This window comes from Polypterus senegalus, chromosome 7 (assembly GCF_016835505.1).
Source record: "Polypterus senegalus isolate Bchr_013 chromosome 7, ASM1683550v1, whole genome shotgun sequence".
NCBI lineage: Eukaryota > Metazoa > Chordata > Cladistia > Polypteriformes > Polypteridae > Polypterus > Polypterus senegalus.
The window spans coordinates 107,635,413-107,655,436 of record NC_053160.1 but is presented as its reverse complement, the minus strand read 5'-3'; the positions used below and the strand labels follow the sequence as shown (position 1 = coordinate 107,655,436).

Below are 20,024 nucleotides of genomic sequence, written 5' to 3'. Positions count from 1 at the left end.
CAAATTAAATAGGCTGAAATCAAAGAAATCACCAGAACCAGATAATATTGGTTTTTGAGTTCTTAAGAAGGCTAGAGAGTACATATACAGTATAAACCTTTGACACACATTTTTAGAAAGTCATTACACACTGGAGTGATTCTGAAGGACTAGAAAATGGCAAACATAGGCCAGAAAGATTAACATTCATCACAGGAAAATTAATAGAAGGAATTATTAAGAATAAGATTGAGCAGTATATGGCAAGTACAGGAGTTTTTCTGAACAGTCAGCATGGGTTCAGAAGAGGGAGGTCATGTTTTACTAACATGCTGGAATTCTATCAGGAGGCAACAAAAGGACATGATAAAAGTGGAGCATGTGATATTATTTATCTTGGCTTTCAGAAAGCATTTGATAAGGTGCCACATGAGAGGTTGGGTATCAAACTAAAAGAAGTGGGAGTTCAAGGTGATATTTTTAGATGGGTCCAAAACTGGTTCAGACATAGGAAGCAGAGGGTGATGGTGCAAGGAATCTTATCAGAACTGGCTGATTGTTAAGAGTGGTGTTTACACAGGGTCAGTGCTAGGGCCACGTCTGTTTTTAATATATATATATATCAATGATTTAGGAATATAAGTAACAAGCTGATTAAGTTTGGAGATGATACCAACATAGTTGGATTGGGAGATAATTTGGAATCCAATAAATCATTACAGAAGGACTTGGACAGCATACAGGTTTGGGCAAATATGTGGCAGATTAAACTTCAGTAAACGTAAAGTATAACACATAGGAAGTAAAAATGTTAGGTTTGAAAACATAATGGGAGGTCTGAAAATATATATATGCTCAAGCTTTATAATGCCCTGGTAAGGCCTCATCTGGAGTACGTTGTGCAGTATTGGTCTCCAGGCTAAAAAAAGGACATAGCAGCACTAGAAAAAATCCAGAGAACAGTGAATAGGCTAATTCCAGGGATAAAGGGAATGAATTATGAAGAAATATTAAAACAGCTGAGCCTTTTCAGTTTCAGCAAATGAAGATTAAGAGGTGACATGATTGAAGTGTTTAAAATTATGAAGGGTATTATAACAGAGGATCGAACTCAGGGACACGTTGAAAACTTGCCATGGGTAAATTTCGCATGAACATTAGGAAGTTTTTCTTTACACAGGGAACCATAGACACTACGCTACCAAATAGTGTGGTAGACAGTAAGACTTTAGGGACTTTTAAAAGTCCCTAAAGTGGAATTAAGTGGATAGGACTGTAGAGCATTGTTGGGCTGAATGGCCTGATCTCGCCTAGATTGTTCTAATGTTCTAATGTTTGACAACCTTGGATAAGGGCAGAAAACAGAAGGCAGAGAAATCAAAATCAGACCTGCTACTTAAATGAACTAAAAGACCAGAAATAGTCATTTAACAAGTGCCAATCCCACAATTCTCCATGAAAAATGTTAATTTTTTTTGAAAATAAAGTGATTACTACTTTCTCTGGTGAACTACTAACATAACTTGCATTACCCACAACTTAGTGAGCTTAAAAAACAAACACATCACAATAGGTAAAACACAATTCAATCAATCAACAATGTATTTGGAATATTTGTGTTTAAAATTAAATTATGTCAGACATAATACCATATGCACATATACATAATACCAAACTGAGAGAGCTACGTGAACAGTGGGTACAATACAAGACAGGTCCTTATGTATACTGAGATAACAGTTAAACTGAGGTTCTGCATGTTTATTTTTCAGCAACACTAACGCATTATTGCAATATCACAATGCCAGTAGGTGATCAAACTATTATAGGATTCACAAAGTTAATGTTGGTGTGGGTTATCTACTAGTATTACTCAGCACTGGCTTGACCAGCTGGGAAAGTACTGGCTCACTGAGACAAATCTCCTTAAGTTTATTGTGTTACATACAGTACATTTTCAAGGAAAGACTACAATCACTATTGTTACCTTGGTATGCAATGGATAGGAGTAAAATAAAAAGGACCACAGAAATACATTGTTGAAGCTATACCTGTAACAGGAACTATATAAATTATATATTAAAACAAAACTTTAGATCAGCTGAAACTGTAGCAATTTTTAAGTCTAATTTAAAAACATTTTTTATTGCATAGCTTTCCTTAACAAGCATTCTTAATTTTTATCTGGTTGCTGAATGACTTACTAGTTGTTTAGATTATCTTTGTTTCTGATTTTATTTATCATTGTACCTGCACTTTTTTATTGATTTTATTAAAATCGCACAACATTCAATACAAATAAATACATTTTTACAAACTTAAGATCGAAAACAAATCAACCCCCACCCCTGAAAAAGAGAGCTAAGCCAGCAGAGTAAAACTTTAAGCTAGTAAAAATAAGTAGATGAATTAATAAGTGAATAATGATAAATAGAGAGAAAAAAAGGAAAAAAAGGGGAAAGAATCGTTCTGCACAGATCCTCTAAGTGAGAATTTGATTTTTTCCAGTTTCAAATAGTATATAATATCAGTTATCGACTGACTTAGAATAGGAGAGTTAGGATTCTTCCAGTTGAGCAAGATGAGTCTACATGCCAATAGTGTAGTAAAAGCTATTGCAGTTTGTTTGTCTTTCTCCACTTTAAGCCCATCTGGAAGTACACCAAACACAGCTGTTAATGGGTTAGGAGGGAGTGTAACACCAAGGGTGTCTGATAGGCATTTAAAGATGTTGGTCCAGAATGATGTTAATTTGGTGCAGGTCCAGAACATGTGGCCCAGTGAGGCTGGAACTTGATTGCAATGTTTGCAGTTTGGATCTTGCCCTGGAAACATTTTGGACGATTTTAAGCAAGACAAATGTGCTCAATATATAATTTTGAGTTGAATAATTGTATGCTTTGTGCATATGGAGCTCGAGTGGATTCTCTGCATTGCTACTTTCCACTCCTTTTCTGAAATATTGAGTGAGAGATCATTTTCCCACTCTCCTCTTGGAGCTATGAAAGGGAGGTCCCTGATCAATATTTATTCCGGCACAGATGTAGGTGGAAGGCGAGGAAAATTGGGCAGGTTCTGTTTTAAGTTTCTGATTTGAAGGTAGTAAAAGAAATGTCTTGTTGGGAAGTTAAATTTGGAATGTAATTGTTCGTAGGATGCAAAGACGTTGTCTATGTACAGGTCTCTAAGTGATTTAATCCCCAAATCTTTCCAGACATTAAAAATTGTATATGTTTCAGAGGGTGGAAAAAGGTGGTTCTTGTGCAGAGGTGCCACAGATAAAAGCTTCTTTAACTTAAAATGCTTTCTACATTGTTTCCGTATTCTGAGTGAACGAAGAACAATTGGGTTGTTAGTATATTGGTGATAACTTGCATTTATTAGGGTACAAAGCAAAGAATATAAAGATGTTAAGACTGCAGGCACAGTATTTTGTGGATCTGATATATACAGTATCATATCATCTGCATATAGAGAAATTTTCTGTTCAAGTCCTCCGCTGATAATCCCCTTTATCTCATAAGCATTTCTACAGTGAACTTCCAGTGGCTCAATGGCGATTGCAAAAGGCATTGGTAACAAGGGGCATCCTTGTCTGGTACTACTTTCTACTTTAAAGTAGTCTGAATTAATGTTGTTAATACAAACTGAAGCTTCTGGATTGGTATACAGTAGTTTAATCCATGCAATGTTCAATCCATGCATGTTCAGGCCAAACCCAAATTTCTCCAATGTGGTGAAAAGGTAGTTCCATTCAATCATATCAAATGCTTTTTCTGCATCCAACAATAATAATATCTCTGGGGTGTTTGACTTTGCGGGAGAATATATTATATTAAACAGGCGTTGAAGATTGGGAGCTAAGTGTCGGCCTTTAATAAATCCTCTTTGATCTTGTGATATTACCGAAGGCAGCACTTTCTCCATCCTTCTAGCTAGGACTTTGGAGAGTATCTTAACATCATAATTCAGAAGTGAAATTGGTCTGTATGATGCACACTGTAATAAGTCCTTATTTTGTTTAGGAAAGACGGTGATTAATGCTTGGCGAAAAGTTAGAGGTAGAATTGTACCTGCTCTTATCAATTAATTTTATTTCTACTTATTTCCTTTGATTGAGTTTTTTGTTTAATCCAGATATTATACCTATTTTGTGTTTTCCATGTGCATGTGATATGCCTGTGCTGCCTGGATTGAAACTGGTATACAAATTATTTTCTGCAAATTATTTATTATTATTATTAAATTATACATTAATAATTTACAAATGTGTTTAACATAAAACGCATGATTAGAGGAATTTTGCGTGGCTTTTCTCGACAGTAGAAAAACAGAAATGGTTAAAAAATAATTTGTGTGCTATAAATGTTATACATAAGGTTCGTTAGCGTCAGCTCTAAAGTAAATATAACTAGATGATTATTATTTTTGTCATGCATTTTATACATTTTTCTTGTTTATCTTTATAATGGATGCCAACAATTCTTTAGCCAATTGTCAATATACATGTAGATATTACTTTAGGCATAAACTTACATTCAGTTCTTATTTACTGTACTATAAAATAAAATCTTTTTTTTATTAAATTTTTGTGTATATTTGCAACTTTTATTTATGAATTTCTTATATGCACTGAAAATACAGCAAAAACATTGACATTAGCTTCACTGACAACTCTAAAATGACCTAGTATGAGTGTGTACATTAGCAAACCCTGCACTGAACACATATCCCCATATGCAGAGTTGACTTTCACATCACCCCTAATGTAGCCTGGATAAACACCTGCTCACTGTGTCTCTAAACTGGATAGCAGGTGAATTTTTTATGAGACTGCCTGTTTTAAATATCACATTCACAAATAAGAGGAAATCCTGATATTATTCCCTGTGTAAGAATGTACAGATCTTTTGCCATGAACATTCTATTTTAACTTTCAAACACTGGATACATGGCCACAACAGATTTTTTAAAAAGCATGACAGTACACAATGGACTTTGAAGTGAACTGTACTAAAAAGGATAGAGTTATAAACTTCCTTATAAACAATTATGAGCAACACAATGGGTGAATTAACTTTTCTTAACTTTTACAAGCACTTATTCCCATAGTATGGGACATTTTTGCTTGGTAGACTTACGCTGTAGGCAGTCTGCATTTAAAAGGTCCTGGCACTTCTCATGACACTTGACCCCACATTCTGTGCATCTCATACCCTGACGGGCAATTCCCCAGAGCAGACCTTCACACTCATAGCAGTAGGTAGGTGTTGTGGCTGTCCAGATCTCAAATTTGTGAGGCGTGGTGCAGGAAATGGGGTAGATTAGTGCTTGAAGAGTTTTCTTGTAAACATGGCTCTTCTGCAGAAAATAAATAGACAAGTCTCTAAAAGCAACAGAAATTTCAAAAAACTTGATGAAATGATTAGTGTTACTACTCTGACTAAGCTTAAATGGGAAACTTTTGGTAGGAGCTGTTACACAGTGGGATCTTAATTTGTGGCAACATAGGTCATTAAACTGTCCTCCTGTACACTTTATAGGAAGGAAGCATTTATTGTCATTGTACCAGTACAATGAAATTATAAGTAAAATGAAAATCTGACTAAAGCAAACAAGAAAACCAACTTAAAATAATCTTTTCAACAATCAAGCATTCCTTCTGTTTCATATGAAATAAGGTCTTCAAGGCTTGTACGAGTTGTTTAAAAATCAATGATTAATTAATTATACCATATTCTACTGACAAACAAAAAATAACTTACTAAATCTTCATCCTTGAGGGATGTTCGGGTTGCTAAAGCTGATGTAATTCCTGCTTTTCTTGATTGTACCAGTGACTAAGAGAAAAAAAAGCAAAATTTACATGCTGTAATTTCACAATCAATTGGTCTTTCATAATATGTCAATAAGTAAGCAAGAGAGACCATTGTAAATTTCACTCTTTACTAAAGCTTTTAGAAACTGATCATTAAAGAAACTTACCACAGTTTTTTTGTTACAAATTTAATGGGTTTGACATTGACCTTGTTTGTCAAATTCTTCTCTGAAAATTTACAATGTGGCTGGCTCAAGTGAATCAAATCCCTAAAGCCTCCAGCTTCTATTAAGCTTTGTGAGGCCTGCATAACATTAAAGAGCTGTATTAGCCTATATTGGATGAGTTATCTCTCCAAGTACATAACACTGATACCTTACTCATCAATGGATATATCTACCCTTTCTTATAATGCATGAAGCAGTTCTGCATAAAGTGTGTCACATTGCCTTATATAGCAGAAAAGCTGACAGTATATAAAGCGACTAGTCAGCATCAATTTTACATGAAAATAAGAGAACATATAAGATGGCACATTGTAGATGGAGACAAAAATCAATATTGATAGTTGATAACCAATGAATGTTCATCCAGAAGTACAATGCCTATAATACAACAATGAAGAATAAGATACATGGGACATTAGACTTCACAAACATCACAAAAGAATGGGGAAAAAACAAGGCTGAGTTTGTTGTACCTGTTAATCCTTTGCACAGCACGTGTGATTTTCAGTCATTTAAACTGACATGGTTTGGCGACCAGATCAGCAACTGCAGGTGGCAGTCTGACATATACCATGACAAAAAGTCTCATAATGTGAGATTCAAGTCAAGTCAAGTTGGGGAGCATGCACTCGTACAGTGCATTGCTGCACTCACTACACGACGAAACAGGATCCCATTTGGTAACCCCCCAGGCAGATACATGGTCCAGTCCCACCCTCCGGAAATGATCCTCTATCTGCAACAGCCAGTTGTTATGTGGGTGACCCCTTGGCCTGGTTCAGCCACTCGGGTCCCCAACAATGAGGATCTTACAGGCCGGATCACCCCCGGGGAAATGTGCCACATGGCCATAGTGCCGTGACACTCCCTCACAATGCAGGTAATGTGTCCATGTCTCACAACTATGTAGCTAGACAGGAAGCACCAGGACTCTAAAGGCTTGGACCTTCGTCCCTTTGCAGAGATATCGGGAGTGCCACACAACCCCTTTCCAGCGACCTCATGACCCCCCACACTCTCCCACTCCATCTGCTGACTTCAAAGGAAGAGTCACCAGAGACATTAATGTCACTGCCAAGGTAAGTAAACCTCTCGACAAGGTCGACACACACTCTCTCCGCAAACAGACACACTGCTGATGGCTGTGCCCAAGAGGTCATTAAAGGCCTGAATCTTGGTTTTTATCCTTGACATTCACAAGCCCAGGTACTTAGACTCCTCGCCCAGTATCTCCAGCGCCCCGATCTGAGCCCCCATTCACTCCGGGAAGATCACAGCAAAGTCAAGATCCGTGAATCTTTCTTCACCAACAGATGCCCCACAGCCGCTGGACCCCACAACCTTGCCCAACACCCAGTCCATACAAGCACTGAACAGAGTAGTGCAGTGTTTCTCAAATAGTGGGGCGCGCCCCCCGTTTGACCTCGGGGAACATGCTTTTTTATTTTTCTTTTAAATTTTTTTTGAATTTAGAATGCACTTTAAATCTTTTCTGTTACATTTAATAAAGCTATTCTTTGTTGTAAATTGGTCCATATTTCTTTCTTTTTTTATTCTCTTAATAAGGATACAGTGTTATGCAGAGGTGTACTTATAACAATTTTATAGACAAATGATACTATTTATAGTCGCGCGGGGGGCGCAAGATGTTTTCTTCTTCCTAGGGGGGGCATGACAGAAAATAATTGAGAAGCACTGGAGTAGCGCAACACATTGACATAATAAAAATAACTGGAACAGCAACAGTTTTGATATGTTTTTTTCTTCATCATGGTGCAGTAAAACAATGTGAGTTACTATAAGTGTGACATTTTTTTCATAGATTATTTCATAGTTGTCCACAGAACATGGAAAGCAATATACACCTGTGAGACAGTCAGTCAGTCACTGTCCAACCAGCTATATCCTAACACAGGGCCAAAGGGGTCTGCTGGAGCCAATCCCAGCCAACACAGGGCACAAGGCAGGAAAAAATCCCGGGTAGGGCCCAAGCCCACCGCAGGACACACACCCACACACCAAAGACAATTTAGGATCACCAATGCACCTAACCTGCATGTCTTTGGACTGTGGGAGGAAACCCACATAGACAAGGGGCGAACATGCAGATTTCACACAGAAAGGACCCGGGAAGCGAACCCAGGTCTCCTTACTGCAAAAGGCAGCAGTGCTATCATTGTGCCACCATGCCGTTACCACCTATGAGACAATGTTCAGTAATAATCATAACAGCAGGAGAGGATTTGCTAAGGTAAAATGGATATACAAATGCACATTAGAGGATATGAGCAGCAATTCAGACCCATGTTTAGTATTTTATCTCTCTACTCTTCACCATGCTCTGGAAAGAGCTTGAATACGGTGATGCTCAGTTTGAGAACCACTGACTGCTGTAGACAGCTTTTATGTTCGTGTGCTACTGCAATAATGTGCACATTAAAAATTTCTACTACTTACAGAAATGTGTGTTACTTTCCTTGTACAGAAAAAAGGTAAGCAAATATAATTGATGCCTATAACACACAATAACACAGAAGATATTAAGGAGATAAATGAATTTGGTCACCTGCTGATTTTTAAATTTTGTTAACAACAAATATAATATTTCAGGTGCATCAAAGCATAAACTTTAAACAACGAGGCACCCAGCTATGCTCAAAATAAAGGTGAGAAATTACAGCTTATGCAAAAGAAAGAAAGAAAGAAAGAAAGAAAATCAAAATAAATAAATATTTTTAATGCACACATATGTAAAAACAAAAGTAAATAAAAATGTATAATTAAGTACTAAAAAGAGTTTCTCTCTAAAGAGATCTACTTAGTGTACTTAATTTCCACTTACCATGGCCTGGGCAAAAATGTTGAATGCATACAAAAGAAACAGACAAGTAAGGTACAAAAAGAAGAAGGGACCACTATCAACCCTAACCCTGCCACCATTCAAATTAACTGATAGAGTCCTAGAAAATGCCTGGTAGCAAAAGAGTATAGAGAAAATATGGCTCACCACAAGGACAGGACATCAATATAAACTGCAATAGATTAATATACAGTTTTCAAACTACACATTTATTCTAATAATTTCACATTTATTCTAGTAATTAGTTTTGTTAACACAGCAATTTTTCATTAAGTGCTAATGGATGATGACAGAAATTGTATGTGAAAAGAGAAGAAATCAGATAATTAACACCAGGCCTAGAGGTTATTGACTAAACAGTCCCTGTGGGCCATCACCTCAAATTACAGATTACACAAAAATGGAAATCTACAGGTTTCATTATATAGAGATTAAGTGCGGGCAAAGGTTTCCAGTCACTCTATCCTAGAAAGGTGCGTTATTGTTTATTAAGAAAATTCTTTCTCTGGAGGCTTTCATCATAGAGAACTCACCAAGTCACTAACCAGCGGGATAGGCTTTCTTTTACGCAGGTCCGGCATACTGTCAATTCCATACAGACCAGCACCTGACCTAGAATATAAATGGAACAGTGAAAATCTTTGCAGTATCACAACAGACCCAAAGACACCACTGTGCTTAAAGAGAGAGCATCATTGGAGGGAGAGATTCTAATTGCAGTGTAACATTTGGGTTTAAAAAACACAAGTATTACTCATGTCACTAGAACACTTAAAAATCATTTGCCTTAGACATGCAGTTTAGATGGATTGGCAATGCTAAATTTGTCCTAGTTTATGTGGGTGCGTGCTGACCCGACATCCTGTCTAGGGATTGTTCCTACCCTGTGCCCACTGCTTGCTGGGTTAGGCTCAGGGTTCTTCGTTACTTTGCTCTTGATAAGTGGGATTAGGGGATGGATGGAAGTCAGATGATTAAGAATGATTCCCTTTCAGTATTGAAAGCTAAGGATATTATATACAATAAAGGGAACACCACAAAAAGACCCGGTTTAATGTTACTAATGTTTAGTTCCAAAATCTCAGCAGGAACATTTTCCTTTCATCTTTCCTAACCATACCACTGTTTGTTGTTGTGAAATGTTGTGCTTTACTGTGTATTAGCCTGAAACATACATTATATTTTATGCTACGGCCAAGCATTCTGTAATTCACTTGAACACCTACCAAATCTATTTTCTTGTTTCTAGACAAACCTCATTATAAAGGTCAAAATGTGAAGATTCCTAATGAGGTTGTTTACTTTCTTAACTGCTGGGGGACATTTACAAATAAAAACTTGTTCCATTCTTCCAGATATGTGAAGTCCACATGATAAGTTCATGTTTACTCAGTGACATTCCGTTGTGCATATCATTGTAAAATGTTTAATCAGCGATCCTACGCACTATATTTTGAAGATTTCCAACTTAGGGGTTCAACAGAGCAACTGTTTCAAGCGCAAGGTGCAAACTGCCAAATTCAATCATTTTGACCCCTTTATAAATTTATTACTTTTAAAACCACGTCTGAAAATTCAGTGACACACCATTCCTTTCATTTCCCAATATTCTAATTTGTTAACTGAAGATAAAAGATAAGAAAGCAACCAGTAGCGGTTTGTAATTTGGAGCACTGGAAAGCTGCTCCCTCCAAATATTTTAAAAACTTAACTTAAAATAATTAAGTAATGCAAAATAATCATTAAATAAATTTGTTTATTTACATAACGCACCTGGTGTCAACATCCATTAAAAGCTGATTCGGAATAGTATTTGTTTAATTTTTGTGTGAATACCTATGTTTCCAGAGAGGACAACACCGGCCAAATGAGAATGTATGCAAGTCCTTGATGTTTTGGCAAGCAGGTGATCTGAGCATGCCCTTTGATTAATTACTTTCAGATTTTTCCAAGAATGCAGATCCGTACACCCCAGACACTCCCACATTTATTGCTAGCAAATTAGAATTGTTTCATTTTTTTTAATCTAATTTGATTGGACAATCATCAATGAAATACAGTATTTCATGTTAATGTCCATGGTTCACAGTTCACACCTGCCATTAACGTAAGTACAGATGAGTGAGCGGGAATTTAGGGAAATAGCAACTTCAAGTGGAATTTTAGAAATCAAAGAAAATTCAGTTATCTCTTTAATGAAACACCACTACACAAATCATTCACTTGAAAAAAAGAAGATAAAGGAGCTTGAACTCATCAGCAGACAAGTCATTGAGGAGACGCTTATCAACAGACTTTTTCAGCTCATTATGAAAAACGGAGTTGGCTAACTGGATGTGTAGTAAGTAGTGCTTTTTTTTGCTTTCCCTGTTTGTTGTTTCAAATTGTTGGCACTAACGTATTGAGGACAATGACAGAATTACGAGACATGAAACGTCTTTCTGAAAAATGCAAGCAGCATTAAAGTAGCCGTAGTTATCTAGACCAGTGATTTTCACCCTGTGTGCTGCAGCACAGTGGTGCACGGTGCGAGCTTCCCAGGTGTGCCATGGAAATAATAGTATAGCACACCTGGGTCTGAACCGGAGAGGGACAAGCTCTGCAGGTGGTCGAAAACTATCTGAGCAGAACAGGACACCCTGGTGAAGATGACATAAAAAGAGACGAATCTGTAGCAGACACAACTCAAGGCTGCTAAAGTCCAACTGCCTGGGTGTGCGGTTCCCAGCGAGTCTTTCAGGACCTGTGGATAGTGGGCATACGAGATTCCTCTGAGGTAGAGAGGGGCAGGCAAAGGGACAAAGCATCTGGGAGATGCCAGCAAAGTGGTCACTAAGAGCCGTCCCTGTGAACGCTCATCTTGGAGTTGATATTTTACTGGCTTCTCCGGTAATCCCAGCCCTTCGGCCAGTTAACTGTTAACATGTATGAGATATAATGTGTTTGCGCTTAGTAAAATAGTTGTGTTCCTTGGGATGTTTTTGATTACAAAAAGTGTGCCATAAAAGAAAATGGGTTTAGGACACTGACCTACACAATAGAATGAGGCTAAATTGTTTTGGCAGGTTTAGTAAAATGACTCAGTTTAACAGAAAGTAATTGAGACATTTTCAGACCTGAAGGAAAGGAGGGCAAAATTTATTATCAAGGAAATATAGGTATCCTGATCGTAAAGGCAGAATAAGAGTTAGGATGGATTTGTCCATTGGGTTTAGTACAAGACAGGTTCGGGGAAAGAGTTATGTTTTAAGATGTGGGAGTCTGTGGATCTTACAATGTGAATTTGTGCCTATTTTAGGTAAGCCCAGCAAACTCTTTAAGAAGAGGCAAAATAAGATTTGAATTAGACCTGTGATATACAGTAGATGTATTATAGGACAGACGGAAGTGTATGTTATTTGAAGATTATGGGGGTGGGGGTGTGGACATTATACTGTGGGTTTTGGTAGAATGGCAAACTGAACAAATTAACAAAGGATTAGGCAATTTAGAGACAGGTGTAGTATAAAATTTTGGTGGCAGGTGAACTGGTTCCTTTCCACAGCTATAGGACAAGTTATGGAAAGAAAAGGGGATTGTATTTGGAAGTTTTGGAGCATAATAGAAATGGGAAAGCTGATATCACATTGGCCAGCATGGTGGAAAGGGTACATTTTAGCCTAGGTTTGTGTTGAAGTATCACCCATTGGATGGCTACACTTGGCTCCCAATCCGGATGGTTCATCGTGTAGTGGGTGCAGCAATGCACTGTATCACCATATGCTCCCGACTTTTGGGTCTCGTACTGGACAGGCCAAAATATGCACTTTTGATGAGGATGAGCCCATGGAATGAGCAGATACACATTTATTAAAGGCACTATATAACAGATAGATGTGAAAGGCACTATATAATAGATAAGTGCTGCTGCAGTTTGTCCTCCCAAAAATGGCACCACTGAAAGCAACTAACACTGAAAAATCCCCTAAAAAAAACCCACGTGAAATGCTTTTAGTATGCACACTTTTAAAGATTCCAGTGGCTCACAGTTTTACTTATTCATGTCATATCTAGTTTGTTACAAAATGACTGTTAAATATGAGTATGGATATGTCCATACTCTTTATATGATTATGAATTTGCTGCTTTTGAACAATAATCACTGTCACTTATGTAGCACATTTCTGAAAATAAAATCTGATTATTTTTTATAGTAATGTTTCAACAATAACATTAGGTGCATCACTTTAACAAATTATCATTCTTATGCTCTGACTAGACTTTAGATAGTATGTTTGTATAAAATTTTAAAAAATTAAAAAGAAATATTACTTACCCACATTTAATCCAAGAAGGTTTGTTAGGATGCCCATCATTGAGGCTCTATAAGATTTAAAATTATACTACATTAGACTTCTATAAACACCTGCACACCTTCATCTATTTAGACTTTGGACACACAGATGTGATATAAGCACAACAAAAAACAAATGCATGCAATATTATACTGTAGTTTGGCTGAGAATCACTTCATGAATGTGTGTATTTCTGTGTACTAGCAAACCAATTTTTATTATTTTAATTATTCTGGTCAAAATCACTGTATTGTTTTCCAGGGGGAAAAAACACATCTTAGCAACATTAAAAAATCTAAATTTCTTGTATACTTATCACACATTTATTTTTCTAAGAAAACTCTTTTTAAAAGAGGACAAACACCACAATTGTAATTTGATGTTGTTTTAATGATCTAAAATCAGCATGGCAAGAAATGCAGCACTAATGAAAACAGTTAAAAAAGTGACAGGATGTTGTTGGTTATTCAAACTTCAATACTTAGATATCTGGTCAGCTATCTCTTTATCTATTTACAATTTTTGGGAGTCTGACCAAAATGGGATTTTAATGCTAACTACTTACTTCGTTATCTCAGGGACAAAAACCCAGTCACTGTATAAAGTGGGTTCTGCATAAGAAAATTATTACTATTAAAGCACAATACTGATGTAAAATACCTCACTATAATAAATTTAAGTAATGCTAACCAGAAATAATTATTTTTATTTTTATTAGATTTACATGCCACTAAATAATACTATCAAGAAAAAACTTTTACTTGGAAGACAGAATTAGTATATCAATATTGCAAACTGGAAAACTGTGTAAACCAGTTGTTTAACTAACATCTGTTATACTGTAAGTGCGATACTTAGAACAAAACAAAACTTTCTGGAAGAGATCCAGAAGTATATATAGTGAAATATAAGGTGTACATATTATCATATAAATTTATTATTTTTATTATGTAGTATGTTCAGGGCAATAGAAAAAAATCTCAAAATGCTATATGTTTCTAAGAATGGAACTAAATTCAGTAATTTTTCAGAAATTATCGTTCTCAAACAGGTGTTAACTTGAACACTTATTTTTATGTTTATAACTGGGGGTGCTAACAGATTTCTGAAGCAAAATCACAGACCTCAAGGGAAGAAGAAAAGAACTCGAGAACTGCGGGTAATTACTGCAACACCTATGTGCAAAGAAAGATCACATGCTGGATGCTATGACTATGTGAAGAAAAAAGCAACACTAGGAGGTAATATGCCTTTCAAATCTGAATCACACACAAGAAGGAATCCATAGGGACTAAAGTCTACTAAGATTGATAGATGACAGCATGGACCCAACAAGGGTGCCTTTATTTATGAGCTGGAGCTCAGACATGCCAGGGTATCTGGAGCCAGCATAAAGTGTTTTGGGAAGAAAAAGTCTGACTAACAGAATAATTGATCTTTGAAGAGAAGCCAGGTTCAGCTGGAAATAAAACCAAGTCGGAGTTGCTTGGTTCTGTTGCAACTTTAACGGGGATAATGAAATTACACACTTTATTTTTTATATTTGGCTTCCCAGGCACATTCTGAGTGTAGAAAAGCCTTGAAATGTTAACTAACACATCAATATAAAATAATGATGAACTGCATTTCCAGCCTTTCAGACAAATAACAGAAGAAATAGAATATTAAAAGCCAAAAGACAAAGGAATGGCTTCATTTCATCATTCACATCGGGTCTCCATCTATCTTAGACTGTTGTAGCAGGATAGCAATGGTAAGAAAAGGTTATTTCAGGTTATTTACTGGAACATGTGGCAGATGTTGCTACAGTGAACACATTTTATGGCACAATTGTTCGCTTACTGCACATTACACAATCCACCATTTAAGTTAGTAGCATGGTATTATGAGCATCGATCGATATGGATTTTAACCTTTAAATACAATATAGACTTTACTTGTGAAAAAGTAATGTATTTTTTCACAGTTACAACTGTTTGGTACAGAAAAAAAGAAGAAATAAGAGACCCTGTGGTATCAAAGTTTTTGTTTCCTTGACATAAACAAGAATGGATTAAAGAAACTATATACAGCATAGCACAACACTATACCATTGAAGAAGAAACCAAAGCCATCCTATTACAAAAACCTGTGCGGCAAAGGCTTGTTTTCTGTTTTCCAGCAAGCAATTTTAAAGTTCAAGAGTTGCTAATACGAAGCAAAAAGGATGGGCATTAGTGGTGTGGGGTTCCTTCAATCTCTCTTTACCAGTAAAAAAAAAAGGCATAATACAATAGCATAAATAGGAATCTTTTGGCCTTCATATGGTGAAAGAGGTGTGTGACTGCTTTTTTTTTTTAACCACAAAAGACTTTATATAGCCTATACATAAATACACACAACAATACAAGATAATCAGATTTGCTCTCAATGTGCAACCATATAAAATTAAATGGCAAAACTAATTAATATAACTATGAGCATACTCCATGCAAGCAAGGTTCAAGCACAAATAAACACTTAAAATATAAGTAGACAGGATTTGACCTGGCCATCTTCTCTACTTCCTGGAGGAAAAAAAGGAGAGAAGCATAAATAGCAAGAATGGGCAAAAAGACAGGTAAACTAGAAATCTGATTGTTTACTGTAGTCTCTAAGGTTTACTCAGTAATGTTTTAAAAATACTTTATAGTTGACTCAGCAATTTCCAGGCACAAGATGAAGAAAAGACAAACCTTACACATCTTAGTCTAAATGTATCCAAAATAATGCTACAGACAATACAATACTGTATATTAATTAATATATTGAAGAATTAATTTCACCTAGCAGTTCTGTAATACATTTTGAACATTTCTGGTCTGTTCTAGGTGTTTGATACATACCAGCAGTAAATCCTCTTGGTCTCTCTTCAAGTTCAAAAAAAGACATGATTTTCATTTATTATTAATAGTAGTAGTAGTATTCTTCAATAGTCTCTTTTTAAATATATAAATTTGTACAATCTAAACTTGCTGCAGATTTAAGTAATATAGTTAAAATTATTTTAATATCCCTTTAATGTGTATTCATTGGACAGTCCCGGGCCTGAACCAATAAAAGTGATGCACAAAACCTGAGGAGTTCAGTGAAATTACAGAAATGTTTGGGAACTTTGCTGAACTCTGAAAAATGCATTTAAGTCAACAGGCAAGGAAGAACTGAACTAGGTTTGAGTAGATGATAATGGTGCAGTTGGGTTGGACTGATTATTGTGGCCATAAACTTAGCTGTGAGGCAGCAGTGCTAACCACTATGACATTGTGCCTCAAGCAGGAAAAGCTGCAGATGGAACAATAACCAAAAACAAAATCTAACAAATGTCCACAAACTAGCAATAACTAAAAAATAATATATATACAGTAGAATAACAAGCACACACACACTACTGGTCAAAGGTTTTACAACACCTCAGATTTTTCAGTTTTTATGGAAATGCATGCAGTTTAATGTATTAATGTTTCATGAGATCAAGTCACAGAACAAATAAACAATGATCAATAAAAAAAAGTAATGAAATCATTAAATGTACAGTGATTCATCTATGTGGCCACCTTTTGATGACATAAGAGTGAAACTATGGTAACCCTTTTGATTCAGAATGCCACCCACTCTGTGCAAGTCACCAATTCTACCTCCGGCAAAAGAATCCCAGAATACCACAATTTTTCCTCCATGTTGGGGTTTTGTCAGTTGGTGTTACACAGTGAGGAAAGATCCTTTAAACAAACTTCAAGGCCCTATTTTATCTTTTAAGGAATGGATTTTTTACTGCCACTCGTCCTGTCAAACCTGCAGCAGAAAGTCTCTTCCTCACATTAGAAACTGAGACTTAATTTTCTTGACAACTGTTAAGTTGTGCTTAAAGATGTGAGGTGTCTATCATGCAAGCTGTTGACCCTCAGAAACTTGTCTTCTGATTGAGTTGTGACTTTTGGTCCGCCAGACCACTTCCTATCAGAGTTTCTTCCAGTTTCTAATTGCCTTTGGATTGTGTAGGACATGGTACTCACTGACAATTTGATTTCTTTTACAATTTCTCTAAATGAAACACCTACACTTCTAAGGCTAATAATGCTCTGCCTCTTTTCATTTAATTGCCATTTTCTTGCCATTATCACTGTAATTTACAATTTTTTCAGTGCAATATTGTTCAAGTAATACTACAGAGCAAGGGTGTCCAACTCTGATCCTAGAGGGCTACAGTGACATTAGGTTTTCATTCTAACCCTTTCCCTAATCAGTGACCAGTTTTCACTTCTAATTAACTTCTTTTCCCTTCATTTTAATAGCCCTGTTATTAAGGATTCAGTCCTTTGAATTGATTCTTTTCTGCATTAAGGAGCAGCCAAATAGAAAAGAGATGTGAAGTAAGCCAGCAGATAACCAGTTAAATTGGGGCTTCAAACTCCAACCAATTCTTTTCCAACCAATTACTTATTGAGAAGTGAATTCTTGCTGTTAATTAAAACTATTATTTAATTCCATGTTTTTGTTTTATTTTGCACTACAGACATTTCAAAAACTGTTGCTTTTCTGTTTTTTCAAAGAATGTGACTTGAGCAGATCAGCCTTACTGAGACCTTAACCTTTTATTATTTTAAGATATTGTGTCATGGACACAGATTAGCTGGTCATGTGTTAGCTTGTTTTGTGTCTCATTATTGTTTGGCAGCTAATTAAGGAGAAAAGGACGAATTCAGGGGTCTGAGTTAAGTCAATTAAAATTAAAGCAAAAAAGTTAATTAGCAAGAAAAACTGATCACAAATTAAGAGGTTAGTTAAAATGAAAATTTGTAGACACTTTTATTTTACAAAATTGTATTAAACAAAGTGAGTTTCTTGTATGCATAAAATGTTACAACTTGACAATATAGCCTCTTGCCATATAAGAGATATTTTAAAGTGGGTGTTAAGTTCCATATTATTAAAGGAAAGTAATTTAAGAAGTAAGAGAAAGCACTTCCATACATACTGTATACATTTTATATATATATATATATATATATATATATATATATATATATATATATATATATATATATATATATATATGTGTGTGTGTGTTAGGGCTACACAGTAAAGGAAAATATAACTAGGAAACTAATGGACAATGGTAAGATCTGATACAATCCTCAAGTATTGTTTGTGAACAGTTAATATCGATAGTACAGGCACAAATTATGTAGGACAGGGGTGCCCAATGCATCGATCGCGATGGACCGGAAGATTGCAAAGGTAGTGCAGGTAGATCGCGTTGCATTAAAATTTTTTTTTTTTTTAAACGTTAGTCTATAATATATCCTCCCTATGGCATTTGCCACTTTATTAACATACAGGGCGGCCAGTCTGAAATCTCTTCTCTTCTAACACACTGGTCATCCCGCACGCACGATCTAACGCGCGAGCTACTGCAAAACTCTGGCTGTGATCTAGTTAGCCTTCCAATTTATATTGACTAAAAAAGGGATTTAAAAAAATATTATTTGGGGAGGGTATGGGCTGGATGTGGAACTGGAAGAGGAATTTTTTTCTCGCAATGTCACAATCGAAGTGCATTTGTCTGATCTGTCAATCTATCATTGCTATTTCAAAGAAGGAAAATGTGGAAAGGCATTTTAGAACTAAAAACTATGAAACTGACATCCTTCCAAAAAGCGATCTAAGAAAGAGAAAGGAGATGGAACTAAAATCGCAGTTAATCGGACAGCCGTCATATTTTCACTCGGCTGAATTCAAAAGCTCCTTGACTGCATTATTCGGCTGTACTTATTTATGCGAGTCAGCCTTTTCCCAAATGACAATTATTAAATCCAAATGGAGTAGTGACCATAAATATATATATATATATATATATTGTGATAGATAGGGGTGCTCTCGCTCCCTTGAACCCCTGTCCACGACTCCAAACACCAGGTAAAAGTCCTCAAATTGACTTTATTTAACCGCCACAGTGTACAAAGCACACTCTCCACCACTATACTCGTAAATTAACAATAATCACTATCAATAAACAATAAACCAATCCTCCAGCTCCCAGACGCGTTGCCACCCTTCCACCCAGCTCAGCTCGCCGTCTGGGAGCTCCCACAGTCCTTTTATATCTCCTGACCCGCTATCCTATCAATATGGGCCAACATTTCTAAAGAATGCTTTCAGCACCCTGTTGAATCAATGCCACTTAGAATTAAGGCAATTCTTAAGGCGAAAGGAGGTCAAACACCATATTAGTACGGTGTTCCTAATATTCCTTTAGGTGAGTGTATATGTATATATATATATATATATATATATATATATATATATATATATATATATATATATATAGCTAGCATTTTTAATGTAGGTAGATCATTTCGACCTGGTCATTTTAGAAGTAGCTCGCAAGCCAAAAAAGTGTGGCCACCCCTGATGCAGGATGTGCTGGAGAAGCAAAGGTAGATAGGCGTCAGTGAAAAATTCAATCATGAGTAACACAGAAACCATTTAGCCTCATAGAGTTTAAGGGACATGACACTACTACATGTATACATCTCCATAGTACTTCACAGGGTAGAAATAAGGAACAAACAAGCCTGGTAAAGATATTGGATCACTTGATTGTTTTCTAGTCATTATCAAATTGCCAAGCTATTGCTTTCAAGTTAATTATCAAAGGGGTAAGTCACATATACCATACTGCTTCATTAATAATCAATTCTATAGGAAAGCTTGATTTGTAAAAGAAAAAATGCATATGGAGTAAGACTACATTGGGGCAAATTCCCTTGATTTCATTGAAGCTGCCA

At 36.1% G+C, this 20,024-nt stretch overlaps 1 protein-coding gene across 1 annotated transcript in view; it reads right to left on the bottom strand.

Moving 5' to 3' along the window:
* The window catches only part of LOC120532052 (protein unc-13 homolog B-like), an 812,076-nt gene that overhangs the window by 364,039 nt on the left and 428,013 nt on the right, over nt 1-20,024 (bottom strand). The window contains exons 11-15 of the mRNA XM_039757963.1: nt 13,200-13,246; nt 9,418-9,496; nt 5,745-5,819; nt 5,121-5,340; nt 4,773-4,816 (exon numbers count right to left, since the gene is read on the bottom strand). Coding sequence (XP_039613897.1) covers nt 4,773-4,816; nt 5,121-5,340; nt 5,745-5,819; nt 9,418-9,496; nt 13,200-13,246 — 465 coding nt within the window. The remainder of the gene's footprint in view (nt 1-4,772; nt 4,817-5,120; nt 5,341-5,744; nt 5,820-9,417; nt 9,497-13,199; nt 13,247-20,024) is intronic.